Raw genomic sequence first — 19,489 nt, 5'->3', positions numbered from 1 at the left:
AGAGCAAGCGCTCAGCGTTTTGCATGTTGTGCCGCTGGTCCTTTCGGTCCCTAAGCACCGCGCAGCAGATGTGTTCAAGCACCGTCCTCCACTGTCTGATCCTACCGCTTCACTGAAGCAGACCCGGGCTCAGCTGCTTGGAGAACCCAGCCATTCTTTTTATTAAGCTGTCACCGAACCAGATCGTGTCCTCTGTCGTAGTGCGGCATAAATTAAAACATAACATAACCCTAATGCCTTCAGTCTGTTCAGACATGATCTAAAGGCCTTTGCGACCCTTCAAAACGACACACGCTCTTAGTCACATGTGTGCAGTAGATGAAAGTCGGCAAGAGGCTGAAACTGATTGAATCCTGACGACGTTATGCGCTCAGATCGGAGTCATTCAAACTGAGGAGGAGACAGTTGGCAGCATGAATGATAGTAGACTCACATGTCTGACAGGCCTTTCTTCATGTAGAAACATGGAGCTGGAGGAGGGGAGCTCCACTGACGCACTTGTTACCAGTTCCAAGACTTTAAACTTCAGCTGGAGAGAGAATGGAAACATGCACAACTGATCGACGCCAGAGCTCTCACTGCTAACGCCCAAAGAATATCAACAAAGACGAAGGGCGTGATGTGATTATGAAACTTTACACATGAGTGTTTGAGGCTTTATACTCACTGCATGCAGGGTATCTATTCGCAGTGCTCCCGTGATTCTGACACCTATTTCTCTGTAGGAAGCCACGCTGACGCTGCATTGGATCGGCAGAGTTAGGGTGTTGGATTGATTCTGTGTAATCCAACAACGACAGACAAAGACGGGCCTTAGAGAGAAAAGCGGCTGGAGACAAAGCTTGCACATGAAAAGAATCATGTGAATTTGGTGGGTTTGCACTTTACCAGGCGGGAGAGGCGTGAAAGGTCCTCCGGCGAGGACCTGCTCTGTGCCACATGCTGAGGGGGTGAGCACTGCGTCCCGTCTCTCTGAGGTGGGAAAGAGTGTTAGTATGCCTGTTAATATGGCACAGATGAGTACTGTAATGCAATGTAGGATATCTGTAGAAATGTGAAGAAAAGTTCTAAAAACACGAAAATACAACCTTTATTACAGCAGAGAATTGCAGATTGCAGCGTCTAACTCTAAACTCTTTGATGCATTTCATCAATCGTCTCGTCTACAGCCGTTTTACCTTGCGCGCCACGGATATTGCTTGAAGCCTATCCCATCTTACTACAGGCTAAAGGCAGGGCACATCCCGGACGCGTCGCCAGCGCATCGTGCGGCTCAAACAATATAAATCCTGCGCATCTAAAGCATCTTTATTTCCAGAAGCTGTTGAAATAATTCTTTAGACGGCTTCTAAATCATAAACTTAAATGAAGCAAATAGCCTTAGCCGTTATGAGTTTAAACTATTTTACGATGGCTCTCGAAATATACAACACTATAATAATAATTAGTGTAAGGAAAGGGTTAAATCCCTGCTCTGAGAAGTCATTGGATGTATTTAATCAAGCAGAAGAATTTCATTCGTAACAAATTCAACAACTCGTTTCAACATTTCAGTATTCTTAATGAAATTGTCACTTTTAATTGCTGAGACTGACCCACACTCGCCTGGTCAATGGAGAAGTCAGATATTTGCAGGAGTTGGTTCCCGTTTTTCGTCATTTCTGGGATTTTAATGTTGAGCTGCAGGTCCTTTACCGGAAAATAGCCCAGATTCTGGATCTGCGACAACAAGGAGCAAACAGACAATTATTTCCAAGCAGCATTTTCCCTGCACAGTAAATTAAAGCAATGGTGATCATGAGCCTGGCGCCTACCTGGAATGTTAAGTTTAAAGGAGGGCCGATGACTCCGGCCTCCTCCAGAGACAGCTCGGGTTTGATCTCATAGCGAGTTGGGTAGGAATCCCTTGTGAAGTAAAGAATAAACAGTCAGCGGCAGTCATCTTCTGTTTGTCCTGAAGTTGAATCCATGGCAACGTAAGTCCCATCCCATGCACAACGTTCCCTCCCACACTCATGCCATTCAGCTGTTTCCAGATTCTGCTAAGCGACTACGCGCCGCTTCCTTCCGCGTTTTTCAACATGCATTGTTTCAGGTGAACCTCGTGAAGAGAAGGTCTGCTTCGTATTTCACTGAGTAGAAGATGTCATCGACATTGTCAGCGCTGCTCATTTCCTCGCCGTCACTGTTGAGCGAACGAGACAAAAATGTCAGCAATGGCGTAAAAGCAGCTTTTTTTTTAAATCTTATAAATGGGGAAGGTTTATGCCAAGCTGTGACTGGATGGCTGTAAAAGGAAGAGACAGGCTGCGTTGATTGGTGTTGAATATTAAGGCCACAGCGAGGACAGTATTAGTGGGAACGCTATCCCATTCAGAGAAGAAACACATTTACATCTGAGTAAATACACATTTTAAACGTGAGCTCTCACCTGCTGGCCTCCAGGATCACCCTGATGTGCTCCAGGAAGACCGTATGACTGAACTCAAACTCCAGACGAAATGTTACCTACACAGGAGGAAATAATCATTATAGGAATTAATCACTTGCCTGTTTGTCTGTCTGTCTGTTAGCAGCTTAACTCAAACAGTTACAGACCGATCTTAATGAAATCTCCAGGAAATGTTGGGAATGTTACCAAATTAAAATTTGTCCATGATCCAGAAGAGATCCCGGATTCTGGATCACTTTGACATTTTTGTTAGCATTGGAGTCAATGGAGTTTCAAGATTTGTTCCTCAATATCTCTGTTGATTATCGATGTCCCCACCCTACACAATCATATAGGGTGGGGACTTCTATCTCACCACCAAATTTCATGTGGATATTATCGCAATACAAAAGAAAACCGTATTTTCAATATCTTGTAAAATATGCTTTCAATTTACTCAAGCATCAAACATCACGGTCATGAAGGGGTCCGATATGAACTATCATGGAAAATGTCTTCTGGATCTGATCCAGAATGAGGTCAGGAAAAAATATTTTATTTTAAAATTGAAAACCCAATTTATGGATTCAAAAATCAGTTACAAATTCACATCAACTCTGATTCACTTTTGCTTTTCATGGCTGGTGTATAAAGATACCAAGAATAGTTTAGAACCTTTTGATGATAATCCAGATCACCATGTGGACGGTGTAAATCTAATTAGGAGGGAAATGAGCTGTTTGGCAGAGACTTTTCTAATTTACTGAAGTGTCTTAAAATATTTATATCACAGGTCCTGCATTGTGGGCTGAAGTTTGCCATAGATGCCTGTAAATCCTGGGGTTCGACCCCAACATCTGGCTGCACAGTTGGATCCACTTTTCAAGTGACGTAATTTCTCCCAAGTTGAGGACAATGATATAAATATAAATCAGCATAACTGTGGACACACGACTCCTAAATGGAGTCAGACTGAGGGCAAAAATATAGACACAATACAAAAAGGAGAAGAAAAAAGACCCAATCTGAAGAGAAAGAAAAGGAGCGGACTGATTAGCAGGAGAGAACAAAGCAAGCTGAGCTGCACATTGTGATGAAATCCTGTCAGATAACCAGAGGAATGCACAATGATGCTTTCTGCAGCTTTCCTCCGCTGACTCATCCTTCACAGGCTGCACTAATGCACACAAAAATGGAAAGGCGTGTGATTTTGTGTGATCATATCCTGCTTGTGCAAAATGAGCCTTTCCCTTTGTGGTGAACATCCGAGAACACAAACACCTTTAATCTTGTCATACACAGACACGCATGCAAGTGATGTGGAACTGGAAGACCGAGATTGTCCCTGACTAGAGCATGTTGGTGTAACAGCAGGGCTTTCCATGGGAATTCACAAAGAATGTAAAGCTCTCATCCAATATGTAACTAGAAGAACGCTCGGAGAGTGCAACCCTCCGCCAAAGCACACACACACACACACACACAGACACACACACACACACACACACACACCCACACACCCACAAACGTATATCTAAAAATTCCTGGATCCACATGGTGATGAAAGGAGATGAAAGTAATGACCAGATGTGATTAAATATAGTGCGGATGAAATATCCGTCAGACAGACCAAACAAGATCAATGATCCCATTCTACTCATGTGCCGACAGTCTCTGCAGTAGTGATGCTTCCAGGACATGGTGGACTTACACAGGTCAAAAGAAACAGGGAAAGTCAAACACTGTCCGCTGAGGTTCCTCGCTCCAGCTAAACAGTGGTTTGGGTCATCTTGGCAGCAGCTCCGGTGCACAATCAGCCTTGTTTGACTCTGGGCAACATTTAAAAAAAAGAAAAGCTCTCAACCAGAGCAGATCAGCGTTGTGGCTTCTGGAAGCTTTTCATGCTGAATGAATTGCTATGAAATCATTCAGTACGTTTTGAACCTCTTGGTTTTGTTGTCCCGGAGAGGACTATTGTTTCACACAGTGACGCGGTCAGGAACATTTCATGAACTCAGTCCTTGCTTCATTCTTCTGGTGTTTGCCAGCAGACTTAATATTGGTACAGAAGTTCCGTTTAAACCGTTTTTCTGTGTAAGAGTTTTGAATTTCATTGTGCACCGTACCATCAGTGTCATCGCTATCAAAGCCATTTCAAACATCACCCTCTTTAAAATAAAACTTGATGCACTACTGTAAAATTCACTGGAAAGTGCAGCAGTGTCATAAATTTCATTGACATTAAAAGACCACAGAGAGGTTTGGAAATAGAACTGAATGTGAGAATAAGTACCAGATGAGCAAAACGCTTGGTGCACCAGGCTAAAGCCGAGGGGAAATGTCGCTAATGGCTTGGTAAGGATTTTTTTATTTTTTTTTACCTTTTATGCTAAGGTGTGTCTTGATAGTAATATCATGCTTAGCTGATTTTTTTTATATTTTTAACGGGTCTGCTATTTTAATGCTTTAAAAACATGCAAAGTCCCATTCAGGCAGCTGAGTGGGCTCCTGTGACAGGACCCACACATGTTCTGGCTCGCGTCCCAGAAATTCCCCAAACTCCATACTGTTGGTTTTCAGTTACATCAATGGTTTTGCAAGTTAGACACATGAGAAATGTGGAAGCTCACATTTGACCTTGAGAACACATCAAATATGACCTTGAAGCTGCCATCATGTCATCTACGTGTAGCAGCTCGAACACTGAAACGCGGCTGTGGTAGCAGCTAAAATCCTAAAATCACTTATCATTTATTCCTGCAGCTGAAGCTATAATTTTTTTCTGGTTAGGAACCTTATTATTTTGAAATGAAAGCATGTTATTACCAACTACATTTCGGAGATTGGAATCAAGGAGGCACTGAACCGTATCCGGATGTAGAAACGAAACTACTCTCACCACGGCTCTGTAAAGCTCTCACGCACAATCTGGAAGACCTTCCCGAATCCTGATGATGAAGATAACCCCCCCCCCCCCCCAAGGATCACTGCATGACCACACCTCCTTCCTGGTGCTTCACTTTGATTAATTACTGCTTTTCTCTTATCTTATTTAATAATTATTCTCTATCTCTCTCTTTGTTAGATGACATTATTTTGGATTCGGATGTCACTTAGATTAGATTATAAATAAAGTTTGTCCCTCATTATTCAAAGCAGCATGTTTTGGTCTTTAATGGATGAGGACAATGTCTTTTTAACCTTGGAATATATATATATGGTAGTCTGATTTTTAGTCAGATAAATAAATTATTTTTGATGATGGTTAAAGGTTTGCTACAACTTCACCTGCCGCCAAGGCGCGTGGAGAAAAGCAAAATTATCTATAGAGCCAAAAGAAAAATCAAGCAACACTTGCAATCCATGAAGCAAATGAACAGCCCTTCTTACGCTCCCTCATAGTGGCCACTAAAAAACACAAAAAATAAATAAATCCCCTCTCTAGACCAGGAAGTAACAGGCAATTCCATAAAACTCTGTGTCAGAAGGGCGCCGTAGAAAAATACAGCAGCATGGCAGACACTGCGGAAGAGGACCGTCTCCCTTGGTAGGAATTTATAGATCATTCTAAGGTAACCAAAATTACATTCTTAGTTTCAGGTGATTTCTATAATAAAACATATGTTTGAATATCATATTAATGTACACCAGACAGTTGAATGCATTCCTTGGGTGACGTCTTACCTGACTCATGGCTCTCATGAATGGAGCGCTGACATTACAGATCTTCTCGCTCTTCACTTTGTCGTCGGTGTAACACTCTACTTTGATATCAGAGTTGTCCTGTAGCAAAAACAGCAACACTAGATCCTTAAGACGGACAGAGAAACGAGCTCTCAAGGTGACCCACGTGAGCGCTGGTAACACACCTTGACTATGAGGCTGGAGAAGCGTAGGTTGGGTGTGTAGGAGATATTTAGGTACGCGTTGTAGGCATTCTCTCCTCTGTTCTCCATTCGGACATCCACCACCATCCGCCTCCTGCTTCCCTCTATGACCCTCAGGGACCCCTCGCTCGCCCCTTCGCTCAGAAGGCGGCAGAAGGCGCCACGAGACTGAACGGGCTGCGCACAGAACTGACTGGTAGGCAGGGAGGGAAGGACAGTGGGAAAGCAAAAAGGCCATTTTATTTTAATCAGTAGTATGTTTGTGTGTCTGCTGCTGTGTGTGTGTGTGTGTGTGTGTACTGATGAACGTGTGCGCTTACTTTCGAGTCATCAGGTCAGTCATACTCTGCAGTGCCAGGTCAGGAGTGCAGTGGTCATCCTCATCGCAGCCGTTCCAGAAGGGCAGCTATAGCCAACAGAATAAGATCCGCCGGTCAGAGATGCATCTGATCCCTCAATAAAGCCTCGTGACTCTCACCTCGGTCCTCAACACAGTGGGCCAGCTGTCGTCTAGAACCGGGCCGTCATCCGATTGCTGTAGTGCCACTTGTACGGCAAACACTATGGGCCGAGCATAGTCTGTGGTCTCCTAATGGGAAACGTGAAGATTAGCATGTGGATTTTTTCAATTATAACACTTCACTTATTACACTGGAAAAAAAAGAGTTGTTCTTTCAACAAATACTCAAGATGCATAAATGTTAAAAAATACTTCATTATAATTGGGTTTATGTACATGATGTATTGATCTTGAGCAATGATATCGATGCGTTCAGTGGTCGCTGGTTGATATTTTGAAAATGTAATGTGAATGTTCAAATTAGACGAATAAAAAGCATTCAAAATAAACCTTTAACCTTGACATGATAAAAAAAAAAAAGGTTATCATTTGCCATAATGAAAAAAAATAAAAAAATAAAAAAATCCAAACTTATAAAACGCTATTTCTTTCTGATTCCAATGTCTCTGGAAGCGTTGACTCCTCTCGCCGCCATGTGTCTCACCATGACATGGAAGTAGATGTGTTCGCAGAGCTCTTCTTCGGGCAGCAGGGTCAGGTTTTGAGGCTGCTTCGTCGGGTTGTCGAGCACGGCCCGAGGATTGAAGCGCCTCTCAGAAATAGAGATGTTATATTTGATCCCTGAAGGGCACAGAGGAAGAATTACCAAGTGATGCTTCAATGTGCAAACACAGAATAACATTTATCCTTGCATTCGTGTTAAAATGCCTCTTAGATGATCGAGTTCGTGGTCTTCGGCTGGTTTGAATAAATGGAGGCGGCATGCTGTGGTAATCCAATGCAATACTGACTTGGTGTCTGAGGAAATGATGAATGCAGTAGTGTCTTCAGTGCACAGTGATTTCCAAGCCACATTATTCCCATTTATTGCCGAATGTTCTCATGGCATGGAGAGAGCTACTAATGCTGAACTGTTGCATGATTTGTGTCCTGGTTGGGCTAGATAATCAGACAGGGGGATAAATCTCAATGACGGTGGCAGATAACTGATGGTAAACTGGAAGCCGTGCCCTTTCAACCACATCTCAGTTATTATCAGCCACGAGAAAACATTTTTCTTTTGTCAGGAACTCATTTTCCAGTTTTAATTTGGCCCGCCGGGCTTTTGGTTTAAAAACAAACTGTCTAAGGCTGTAAATAAATATTTATCAAAATAAGATTAAATTTACTGGTACAGAGAAAAAATAAGTTTCATTTTCAAGCAGGAGCCCACAGCAAACTCACTGCACCCATCTGGCATATATTACCAGCCAGACATGACAATGAAAGGAAAATCAAATAACCGCGTTGCATTGTGTGCAACCGAGCAAGACAAGATATCCCCTCTCGCCTTCCTCTTCTCTGTTTGGCACATCTGATGGATTTAATAAAGATGCCGGTGCCCCTGCACCTCAGCTTCCCTTCCTTCCCGATACCCAATTAAACCCGGCACAACCAACACACGTCCAACTAACTCTGGACAGAGACACCCTGCGGTTGTGCGTAGGTGGGCTCATGTTGTTATCCTAATGTGAGAAGCACAGCGCTCACCTACAACAGTGAGTTATCTATGAGCTGCCGGCCGCCACCATGCTACTGGGAATCCTTCGTGTTCAAGCAGCAGTTACACAATGAAATGAAAACTTAAAGGGCCAGCGCGCGTCAGATTTGGATGCAGAAAAATGCACTTTGGCAGTAAAATTGCCTCGTCATCCGAATCTGTCGCTGCTAGTAACCACTCCACTTTGAATGAAAGGAGACACGTTTTTATTTTTATTTTATTTTACATGCTGCATGCTGCAAAGTCCCTTTTCCACAGCTGAGTAAGGAAACCTATTGCAAAGTAAAGTAGATCATTAAGTTCTAATAGAACTGAAAAATGGATTTGTCTTACTAAAACTTAATGTATGCATTGCTGCTGCAGATCTAAATCTATACTGCTAATCTTCTACTACCATAGTGGTGAAAATTTATTTGAGAACATCAAGAATGATTGACAGTAGAACTGGCGACATAAGCACCTAAAACATAATTAATGGATTCCTTTTATATACAAATCTGATCGAATGTGCATAAAGTAAATAGTTCTGGGTCAAGGCTTTATGTTTGCGCTGGGAAGAGTTCAAATATCAGGCAAAGGGAGAAACACAGAAGCTTCACTGAGACTGCTTTGGATTATTTTGACTGTCTTACCGAGTTCCTGTGTGGGAGGAATGGGCGTCCTGGCAGTGACGTTGAAACATACAATGGCTGACATGCAGGTCACGTCTTTACCGCCTCTCTGACAGTCCTTCACGAAGACGTTGATCTTGCTGGGCTCGAACCTGACAGTGGTATATATCCGGACAACACTCTGTGACCTGTGGGAGCAGTAAAGAGGAAAAATAAAAGACACATCTGGCTTTTCCCTTTGAAAATAATGATTGAATGGGTGTAATACTAACCAGAGGAGAACAGCAGCTCCAAGGGAACCCACCGCCAGGTCCACTGAGCCATCGTTGTTCATGTCCATTGTGCCGTGGATGCTGCGGCCAAAGTATTGTAGGCCAGGAGTCAAATCTGCTGCTGCTATCCTCTGGAAAATAGAGGCGGGGGGTCACAGATTACAACTAGCTTGCAGATGAGTTATTCAAAAAAGATAAAGCAAAGTAAGGGGACGCACATTTAAAGAGCTAAAAGGACATCTGACCAATGAGAAACAAGGTTTTGATGCATATTGGGTTCATGTACTCTTAAGCCGATGTGTGTTTTATCCCATGTACTTCAGATACAGTTTAGATACTTGTTTCTAACAAAACATCGACCTACTTCTATTTAAGTCATAAACGCTGCCTCAGCTGAACTTAATTTGTGCATGCTGCCAGCTTCCTCTCCTGTGCTTCCACATCTGTTCTGTAGCTGCAGTGTTTTCACCAATGAGTCATTCGCCATGACTGTGGATCCCCTTCCTCCAGACTCTTCCAGATTGTCTACCAGGCTCTTTATCGTAGGTCCACGTAGGCCATTTTCATCACTTGACTGTCTGCACATAAATCCTGCCTCTACTGGTTTTATTTGACTGCCCTCTTGCTCCTTGCCCTGGCTTTGGTTGCCCTTCGTGACAGATTGCGTGCCACTGTCCTTGTGGCCAGGACCAAGCAGTAGAAGAAGAAAATGCAAACATCCCACACATCTGGGCATTGAACATTTACCCATGTATAATGAAACTTGACACACATTTCAAGCATGCTGACACGCATATCAGTAAATCAATTTAAAAACATGTGATATTCTTTGAAAAATGACCCGTCAAAATTGCTGATGAACTTTTACAGACACCGTCTTTTAAAGATACCTTTAGCACACCTCCTACCTGTTTGTATTTGCGTATTATTCTGTTGTGCTGGCTGAAGAAAACATAAATGGCTCCTTTGTGGTCATCTTCCAGTGGGGCCCCTACGACAAGGTCATTGAAGCCATCGCCATTGAGATCAGGGACCGGAGCCAGTGATGAGCCGAAGCGAGCGTTCTGACCACCATTATGGATTTCCAACACCCCCTCAAAAATGAAACGATTCTGCAGGTCGAAGGATGACATTTTCAATCCAGAGCCTTTATCATACACAAAGTCACATACTAGTCTTATTGCAGTAAGAATATACAGTATATTTCCTTTGGTTCCCACATCTTAAGTATCTGACAGGAACTCAAACTAAAACTTGTTGCTGGCGGCTTGTCCAGGGTGTACCCCCACCTCTCGCCCGTAGACAAGCTGGGATAGGCTCCAACACTTCCCCCAACCCGATTACGGACAATTCGGACAAGAAAAGAGATGGATGGATGGACGGACAGTATGCTTCAGAAGACGATGAACAGACATTTTGGTGAGGAAAACGGCTTTAAAACCACTAAATAAGAGGATAAACACTTTGCATCACTGCTCAGACATCACTGTCTATGTAGGGCATCAGCGCTAAGTGATGCATCATGGGAATGTTAGGAATTCAGAAGCTTTGTCTTATTGTTTTGGTTCCTACTTAAACTAAAAAGGTCGTATAGAAACACCCGGGACCAAAAGTTACAGGATCGTGAAAACTGTTCTTTCAACACCAGAAAACGTCCCGAGTTTGATTTAGACCGTTAACAAAGCATCTTTTGTTCCGGTCATTCCTTGTTCAGAGGTCATATTCCACTCGACAACATCAGCAGCACGCATCTTGGGTGGCTGCACTTCAGTAACTACCATACGCAAAGATGGCTGACATGACAGCTGTCTTGTTTCCCTCCAGCTGGCGCTAAATAACACCAGAAAAGGCCATAAATCTCACCTGCTCCACCGAGCAGATTGGGGCATGGGCCAAACTAAAAACTGCAGCTACATGTCAAATAAATGCATGTACATCCCATCCTTTTATTAAGATGGCAATACCCATGTGGATGCTGTCCTCGTTCAGTTGCGTTTTAACGTTTTAATTCTCTTTAGTCGACTGATCATGCAAACGTTTTTGGCTTGTAGACTTTTGTTAATTCCCCTAAGACAAAAGATAAAGTTTGAGTCCACATGATCTTTTCATTTGGCCCTTTAGAACTCAAATATCTTCAACATCTGGAAAGAAAGAAAAAGAGGAATTTTACTTCTGTGTCATAAAAGAACTAAAGAAGAATATTTATTTGAGGTTCTATTCTTAGTGCGCGTAACGTCAGATGGAAAATATCCAGGTCTTTAAAAACTGCTACCCAACTGGAAAGTTTCTCGAAGAAAGCAATCTGGCAAAATGGACCCGAATACTTTGGTCCATCAGTAATCATGCATGTCATTGCTCCACTTGGCATCCCAGTTAATAATTAGGATTCGGGGTCAGCAGACGGAACATGAGATCACTTGTTTTTTCAGTTGAATAGATGAAACGGGAGTTCCTTTTGGGATATGGCACCTTTTACCTCTCGGCTACTGATGGAGGAACTGGGGGGACACCGTTTCAGCACGGTTTAAATGTGAAACATATGGTTTATGAGGAGGCCGTGATGGGTTACGAGCGGTCTGCAGTGGCCGAGGAGCAAGTTGAAAGTTACAAAGTGCTTTCTGTTAAGTGAAATCTCGTTTTTGACAAGCTGAAAGACATTATGCAGCAATATTCTGCTTTAGACCAATAGTTTTATCCGTGCCTTTATCAGAGCCTTTGTCTTTGGACCTCTTCCTATCCTGTACATACTACGCTTCTCTCCATTTGCTCTGACTACATCAGATACCGTCCATACATTACCAACAAGATAATGCGGGTTTTCTCTGTTTTCCTCCCCCCCGAAAAAACATGCAATCACAAGGAGGCTCTGTGATTGGTCCGGTTTGTCTCTCTGTGGTTGGACAACATTTTCCCTTAGAATGGAGCCTCGCACATCTTAGAGGTTAACAAACTTGATGTTGATCAAGATCAGGATTCTTTAATATTCTGAAAGTCATCATTTTGATTTATAACTTGAGAACAATGCAAAGCACATGGCTATCAAAAATTCAGTCAAAACTTGTCCATAGCTCCTTCCAGATGTTACAACCTTGGCAACATCTTTTCTCAGGATGTGTTGTTCAACTTTTGACTGCTTCGGGAAGCAGAAAGAACGTGAGGACGATATTAACATCTTGTCGTTATCTAAATAAGGCGTCGGGGGAAATGATGGTGTGTGTGTGTAGCTGACTAAAACTGCCGTTGAAATAGAAAGCACCGCCATGAGTGCTGTGAAACCAGTTAAAAATTAAATACGGTTCAGATTCTGGCTTCTGGTTATGATCCATTGTTGATACGTCACGATTGATCAGAACCGCTTTAGCATGTGAAACGCAAATGTCACGACAACCCATAAAAACCTGAAGAAATTTGCATTTTATTATTTGTCGTTGTTTTATGTTGCTCGATTGTACAGAGATAAAAGTTTGTAAATTCCTTCACTTCAAATGGCGAATAAATCGATTCGGACTATGATTTAAAGTCTGACATCTCTTTTCTGTATAAAAAATGAACTGTGACATATTTCCGAGTCACGGTCTCCGACCCTAAATAGTTTCCCAGAACAACATCAATGTCCAGCAACACCTGAATCCACCACATTGTTATTAATTGTCCTGAAGAAATGACAGGGCTGTCAACGTGATGATCAACATTTTTAAAGAGCGCTTTCTTTCTCTTTGTGTTTCTTCTTTGGCTGTAAAGTTTGACCATTTTGATGTGATGTGGTTTTGGGGGGGGGGGGGGGTTAACGGAGGTCCCTAAATAGCTTGTTGATTCAAAGCAGCTGAAGAAATGTGTTATTCCAGTGAGCAAAGCAGACCTGGATCGCTGGGAAGTCTCCCTCTAATAAAGGAAGTTCTCGCCTCCAACTGTTTTGGTGGAAATGGTTTCTGGAAACACAGAATAGTTTCCTCTTGAGTTCATTGTAATAATAAGACTGCACACTGGCGTGGCAAAGTCCTCTCACGTGATCTCCACATTTAGTCTGCACATGTGTTCAATGTCTGTCTGCGGCAGCATCTCAGTGTGGAAAGGGAGAAGCTGGAAGGCAATCACGTGCTTCTCGTTCAGTGAGGTGTGTTAGAGTTTACTGAGAACATCTGGAGTCTGAACAGATGTGGGCATACATTTTTGAATAGCGAGACCAACGTCGATTGATCACGGCTTGTGCTTTGTCTTTGTGAACGCTTTAATTTCGTTCATACCCACCAGCTCTGTCACCCTGTAGATGTAGACTTTTCCCTTCTCCAAGCCTCCACTGAAGAACATGGGTGCGGCCACCAAAAGGTTGTCGGTTGTGCCGTCTCCGTCGATATCCACGGGCGCAATCTCGCTGCCAAAGTAGGATCCAATCTGAAAGAAACGCATTTGCGCATGCATGTTGTTGAATTAAAAGATTTGACTCTTTAATCCCATATAAAACAATTATTTGGCTATTGTGCCACGAAAAGTTTGGCTTCTTCCACGCTGTTACCGCGTGCTGTTTGGGCCTGTTGATAATCTGGAGTGATTTATGAACTTTATTGTAAGCAAATGGGAGCCCGCGTTATGTGTGTGTGAAATGCTCAGCCTGCATGGAAGCGCTTTAGGGAGCGAGGTGAGATCAGTGTTTAGAAGATCCACTATTGGTTTTGGGAGTGGAAACATCTGCTCATTAAAAGCTTTGTTTTTAATTCCTCAAGAGCTGTGATCATGAACGATTTCTGCAACAACAAAAAAAACATCTGCTGCTTTCAATGAGTTGTTGATGACAAGTTAGAATGTGAGCTCCCGCAGCATCAGTTCGCTTCACCCACAGGCGTGCAGCCAGTTAGCAGCGGCCAGCGCTGCATGTGGGCGATGGTCATTAACAAAACACCACATCCTCTTGAAATGCTTATTGGAACGATGATCATTTTATAAGTCAATGTGACTCAGACAGTCCCCTTTAAATTCCAACACATGCTTTGATGTACATCCCATCACCAACAATACTAATCTATAGCACCAGTGGTAATAGCTTTACACTGTCCTTGTGTCACCTTTCCAGTGTTTTTGTTGTTGTTGTTGTGTTTGAACCATATAGTATAGATATTTTAGAATTTTCAGTGTAATTTTTTAGGGACATTGATATTTTGCCCGCAATGCGCTGGCGACATGTCCGAGGTGTATCCTGCCTCTCGCCTGCAGCAAGCCGGGATAGGCTCCAGCAACTAGCAAAGTGGCTAAAGATGAGACAATCATCTCATCTCCAAGAAAAGGGATGGATGGATTCATATTATGGTGGGTAGCGATTTGTAATAATTACAAATACAGGTGCAGAAAAAAGAGTAAAACAAAATATTAGCTTCTCAATAGCCAATAATGCCATCAGCTACACGCTGGAGTCACAAACCAGAAGCCTCTGGGCCAGGAGAGGCTTCCACATGGACCTTGAATCCTTTTGACACAACAGCAATTAATATAAACATATTATCTTGTTTGTCTTTTTAGCTGTCATGTTTGTGTTTTCTTCCCCCCTTGTATTATTTTATGCTCTCATGCCCTTCCTTTATGTCTTGCATTATTTCCTGTGTTCGGTGTTTGACCTCTTTCCCTCTGATTGCCACACCTGCTCCTCATTCCCTTCGTCACCCTGCCTTCTTCTCCCTCCCTCTTCAGTTCTCTGCCAGTTTGTTGAACCTCACAGTCACGCCCAGCCTTTTTTCCCACACCATCGTCTCATTTCTGAACCTTTGCCTGTTTTTTTTTTTACTTTACCTTTGCCAGTATGGACTGTTTCCTGTGTACCAAACCTTTTTTTCAGGATTAAACCCTTCTGTTGCGCTACCGTTCGTCTCTGCATTTTGACTCCATCCTGTTCAGCATTCTTGACATTAGCAGAATTATGGAAAAACTACTGGATGAATCTCAATGAAGAGAAAATCTGAAGATGGGTCTTGGTCTAACTTAGATCCCATTAAATTTTGGGAGCGATCCGGATATCTGTCTGGATTCAAACAAATCTGGATTTTCCCTTTTACTTATAATGGAGGCTTAAAAAAAATTGCATTCAATTAACTCACTAAAAATCACAGCCATAAAGGGGTCCGATATGCACTATTATGTACAATATCATCTGGATCTGGTCCAAAACAAATGTTACATTTTCACATTAAATCCCATTTATGGATTCAAAAATCTGTTAAAAATGCGACATACCAGTAGTCAGTGGAGGTTATGGTGAATTTGGTGCAATAGTTATGTTGGTTGACTTGCACTCAGCTGACTGGGTTTGAATGAAGTACCACTAACCTGCTGACTAGCTGGTAGAAATCTGGTGACAACCAGCTACAAGACCTCTCTGAGCTTCTTTCACTTCCCTCTATCTTAGTAATTCTGGTCATACATCAGATAAATGCTTCCCACACTTCATACCAAAGGTACGTTTTCTACTGTATATCATTGACTTCTACCTTATAGCTGTCCAGGTGCTAAAAACCAATGCACATATCTCCCTATTCACATGCACAGCATTTAATGTCTGCGAGTCGGGGCATGAGTAGAATGGGATCCTGGATCTTGTTTGATCTGTCTGACTGATATTTCATCCACACTATATTTAATCCCCACACATTCAGAGTTAAAGTAAAGCTGCTATTTGTAGCGTCTGAAAATATTTTAGTTTCTACCCAGTGCACCGGCTGAAACAGCATTTTCTACTTGGACTAACCTATGAGAGTAATTTCGCTATGGTTACGGCTGCGTGCTCAGTACCTGCTGGCCTTTGAGGGAGTGCAGGATGGTGAGTTCCCCCGAGTTCTTCAGAGTGAAGATGATGACTTTGCCGGTGTGGTTAAATCGTGGAGCTCCTGCTACGACCAAGCGACCATTTCTGGCCGACACCACAGATGTCACAGTGTAGCCTGGTTATGTAAAAACACACTTATTATTTATTTGACGATGGATCTGTAAATTAAGCAAAGTGATTGCTTGTCAGCCAAATAGCAATAAAGATCCCAGACATTGCGCTTTGATATCATGTCTGTACATGTTGTGTACCTGACCTATGTGACCTATAGAATGAACCGTGTAGCAGTAGCACAACGGAAAATTGAAAGTGCTGCAACTGGAGTGAGTAAAAAAACCCAGTGAGCTGGATGTTCTGATTCCATTTCTTGAATTTCATTCCAAAAGTTTCACTTAATCCTTGGATTCTTTTCCACATCCATCTTTCATCTTCATACTCATTTTTTCCCCCAACACCAGTTTAAACTTTCTCGCTGCCTATCCAAAATTATGATTTCCATTCATATTACTATTGAGTCTAGAAAGGCTTCCATTGGCAGTCTGGGGGGGAGGGGGGGTAAGCCGGGACACCAACCACTGATGGTAAAAGCAGAGCTCTGTGGATGCTGGATGCGATGCTGAGCACTGACTACATTACACTAGATAGGTTATAGCTGAGAAAGATCATTTCTATACATTTCTTCTCCCATTTGAAACATTTCCAAGTCCGGACCTGATTCCTGATCCCCAAGGCTTTGGTTTGTTCTTTAAGTTTCGTCGCAGCGTTTCTCACCTAAGTAAGCACCGTGGTTTTTGAGCTCTTCAGGGAATTCCCGTGCATAGGAGGACTTAAGAGGGACCACCTTCCCCTGCCGAGTCTCCTTCAGCACCGCTCCGTTCCAGTCGTAAGCGCCGACGGCACCCACCAGAGTCCCATCCTGTGGGGAAGGTGCAGTACTGTTTCATTCTTAGGCTCTGTGTTCAGCAGCAGTGAACTTGCGGTACTGAATGTGATTTAGACAACAAACCAAATTTCCCAGGAGGATAGTGTTGGTGCAGGTCAATAATTTACCGTGTGAATTAATTTGCACATTCCGAAACGATGCTTTCAAAGCATCTCACTCTAAACAGAGAAGGAGGGAATGATGTGACTCCATGTGCAGCACAGACGCACACCATAGCTTCAGGCACATTATTAATGGTGGGACTTGGGACTTGTGGTTGAACTTAATTTTGGTGAGAGTGATAATGATCAAACCTAAACGAGGTTCTCACATTTAGTAATGACCATAAAACTGTCTCTGACAGTTTATCAGATCGCTACCATGGAAACGTCTCTACAGCAAGAACATTATGAGGTATGCAGAATGCAAGGAATAGTGAGACTCTTACAAGACATCAATATTTACAACGCATTAACATGTATGTTTTCTTATTTTCAGAATATAGGTGGATTTTTTGACTCAGAAAGAAATGAGTACTAAATCTTTCAGATTGCATTTTCATTTTCTTCCTCAACACTGCTCATTTTGTAACTTAATTAAAATGATAAATAATTTATAAATAATTTAAGATTTAATTTTCAAAAGATGCCCCAGCAAATAGGTACAAAAATTCAATGCTTTTTAATTTTAAGGTCAGAGCTGCATTAATTGACTCATAAATAAAATGAGTAATAAATAATCCAGATTGCATTTTCATTTTCTTCTTCAACACTGCTCATTTTGTAACACAATTAAAAATAAGTTTTCTTTTTAATTGTGTTAATTTTTAATTGTGCTTTTTTGTTTTCATGCCCGCCACACGCAAACAATGGCCCAATGATACATTTGAAGTGCCAAATTAAAAGAATAAAATTCATTATGGAAATGCTTTTTAATTTTAAGGTCAGAACTGCATTATTTTAATAATATAATCCAGATTGCATTTTTATTTTCTTATTCAACACATGAAAATACCTTCAAACCCATATTGGTAATGCATGGATGAGAGTATGGTCCAGGTTGATATTTATTTTCTTGGCTAATCTGTTAACGTCAAAAGCGACAGACGCATTTCACAGCCACAACAGTCCTTCCACTGGAACTCCTCGCACGCTGCGACTCCTGCTACTTCTAGAGAATTAAAAAAAGGCCTGTCGACAAAGCATCACGTCAGACAGACTTTCTCATCCGCACTGTATTTAAAGCTTGTACAGCTTGACAGTATGAGGTCATGACCAACAACAGCTACTTCATCAACCGCCACAAGAGCGACTGCTGAATATTTTCACACAAGCAAAAACCGCAGTGTGCGAAGAAGGAATTACTGCTGAGTCTTTATCGGTGTGTATTTTTAATCACACCAAACAACAAAAGGAAACAAACCAGAGCGCATTTAGCTGCAGATGTGAGGAGGAATAGAGGATGGATTTCTATTTTCTTTGGGTTACCATACTTTGTATGACTGACACTGTAATGATCGGGTTCCTCTACTTAATGAGCTGCATTTTTTTCTCTCCCCCATACACAATATGCAGACAACACATTTTCCAGCATTTAAGCATTTGTTGGATGGCTTCCAGTTCCGTCTTGAGCAATGGAATTGTGTGCTCACCACGGTTGCACTACGTCACTCTCTGACAGCAGCGTTATGCTGATGCGGTTATCCGTTTGGGTCAAAATTGTCTCCATGGCAAATGAACGAAACCCCGAAACAGCTCAAGCTTCTAAACCAATGACCTAAATGTCCATGCATGCACTGGCAGTAGATGTCGACTGAGTACTCTCCTGGAAAGGGCCAACGTTTTGGTTATACATAAGCATATAGTTGGTATATAAACTTTAGATCTAGTCAGCAACTACAGACAATTCGGGGCAGCCGATTGACCTAAATTGCATGTTTTTGGAGGTGGGAGGAAACCGGAGAGCCTGGAGAAAACCCACGGATTCGATAGGATTCAAACCCGCTACCTTCTTACTATGAGGCGACAGCGCTAACCACTCTGCCACCGTGCCAAAAAACTTGTCAGAAGTCGGAAACCGTCTGGGTCCTCAGGTCTGCTTGACACTTTAAAGCATTCTTTCCAGACTTCCTTCTTCTCAACATGCACGTTGGTGTCGTTGAGCATCTCTGGAATCTGGCCTTGTGGACAGAATTTTCCAGCAATTCCTACCACCCAGTTGCACATTTTGTATTAAACTAATGTATTTAGTTTTCATCAAAGATGGGGATGTAGTTATCTGTGAAGTGGAAGTGGAACATCAAAGCAGTTGCATCATTAAATAGGTGGAAAGAACAAGACGGTCACGAATTAAAAAAAATTAAATGTGTGTAATTTTTTTTAATCTCCCTCCTCCACTTGTGTCAGCTTTAAAGTCATGACAGCTGCAGCTACTGCTAGATACAAAATCCTCTAAGACAGGGACCTCAAACTTGCGGCCCATGGGCCATTTGCAGGCCG

General features: G+C 42.3%; 1 protein-coding gene across 1 annotated transcript in view; it reads right to left on the bottom strand.

Moving 5' to 3' along the window:
* The window catches only part of itga11a (integrin, alpha 11a), a 39,772-nt gene that overhangs the window by 1,154 nt on the left and 19,129 nt on the right, over positions 1–19,489 (bottom strand). The window contains exons 11-28 of the mRNA XM_068750010.1: positions 16,841–16,985; positions 16,036–16,184; positions 13,510–13,653; positions 10,170–10,373; positions 9,262–9,392; positions 9,011–9,177; positions 7,323–7,459; positions 6,797–6,907; positions 6,639–6,724; positions 6,301–6,511; positions 6,116–6,214; positions 2,432–2,508; positions 2,102–2,185; positions 1,815–1,905; positions 1,602–1,719; positions 889–968; positions 668–778; positions 434–529 (exon numbers count right to left, since the gene is read on the bottom strand). Coding sequence (XP_068606111.1) covers positions 434–529; positions 668–778; positions 889–968; positions 1,602–1,719; positions 1,815–1,905; positions 2,102–2,185; positions 2,432–2,508; positions 6,116–6,214; positions 6,301–6,511; positions 6,639–6,724; positions 6,797–6,907; positions 7,323–7,459; positions 9,011–9,177; positions 9,262–9,392; positions 10,170–10,373; positions 13,510–13,653; positions 16,036–16,184; positions 16,841–16,985 — 2,241 coding nt within the window. The remainder of the gene's footprint in view (positions 1–433; positions 530–667; positions 779–888; positions 969–1,601; positions 1,720–1,814; positions 1,906–2,101; positions 2,186–2,431; positions 2,509–6,115; positions 6,215–6,300; positions 6,512–6,638; positions 6,725–6,796; positions 6,908–7,322; positions 7,460–9,010; positions 9,178–9,261; positions 9,393–10,169; positions 10,374–13,509; positions 13,654–16,035; positions 16,185–16,840; positions 16,986–19,489) is intronic.

Source organism: Brachionichthys hirsutus, chromosome 1 (genome assembly GCF_040956055.1).
Source record: "Brachionichthys hirsutus isolate HB-005 chromosome 1, CSIRO-AGI_Bhir_v1, whole genome shotgun sequence".
Classification (NCBI taxonomy): domain Eukaryota; kingdom Metazoa; phylum Chordata; class Actinopteri; order Lophiiformes; family Brachionichthyidae; genus Brachionichthys; species Brachionichthys hirsutus.
Note: the sequence above shows the minus strand (reverse complement) of the source record. Positions and strands in the feature narration are given on the sequence as shown.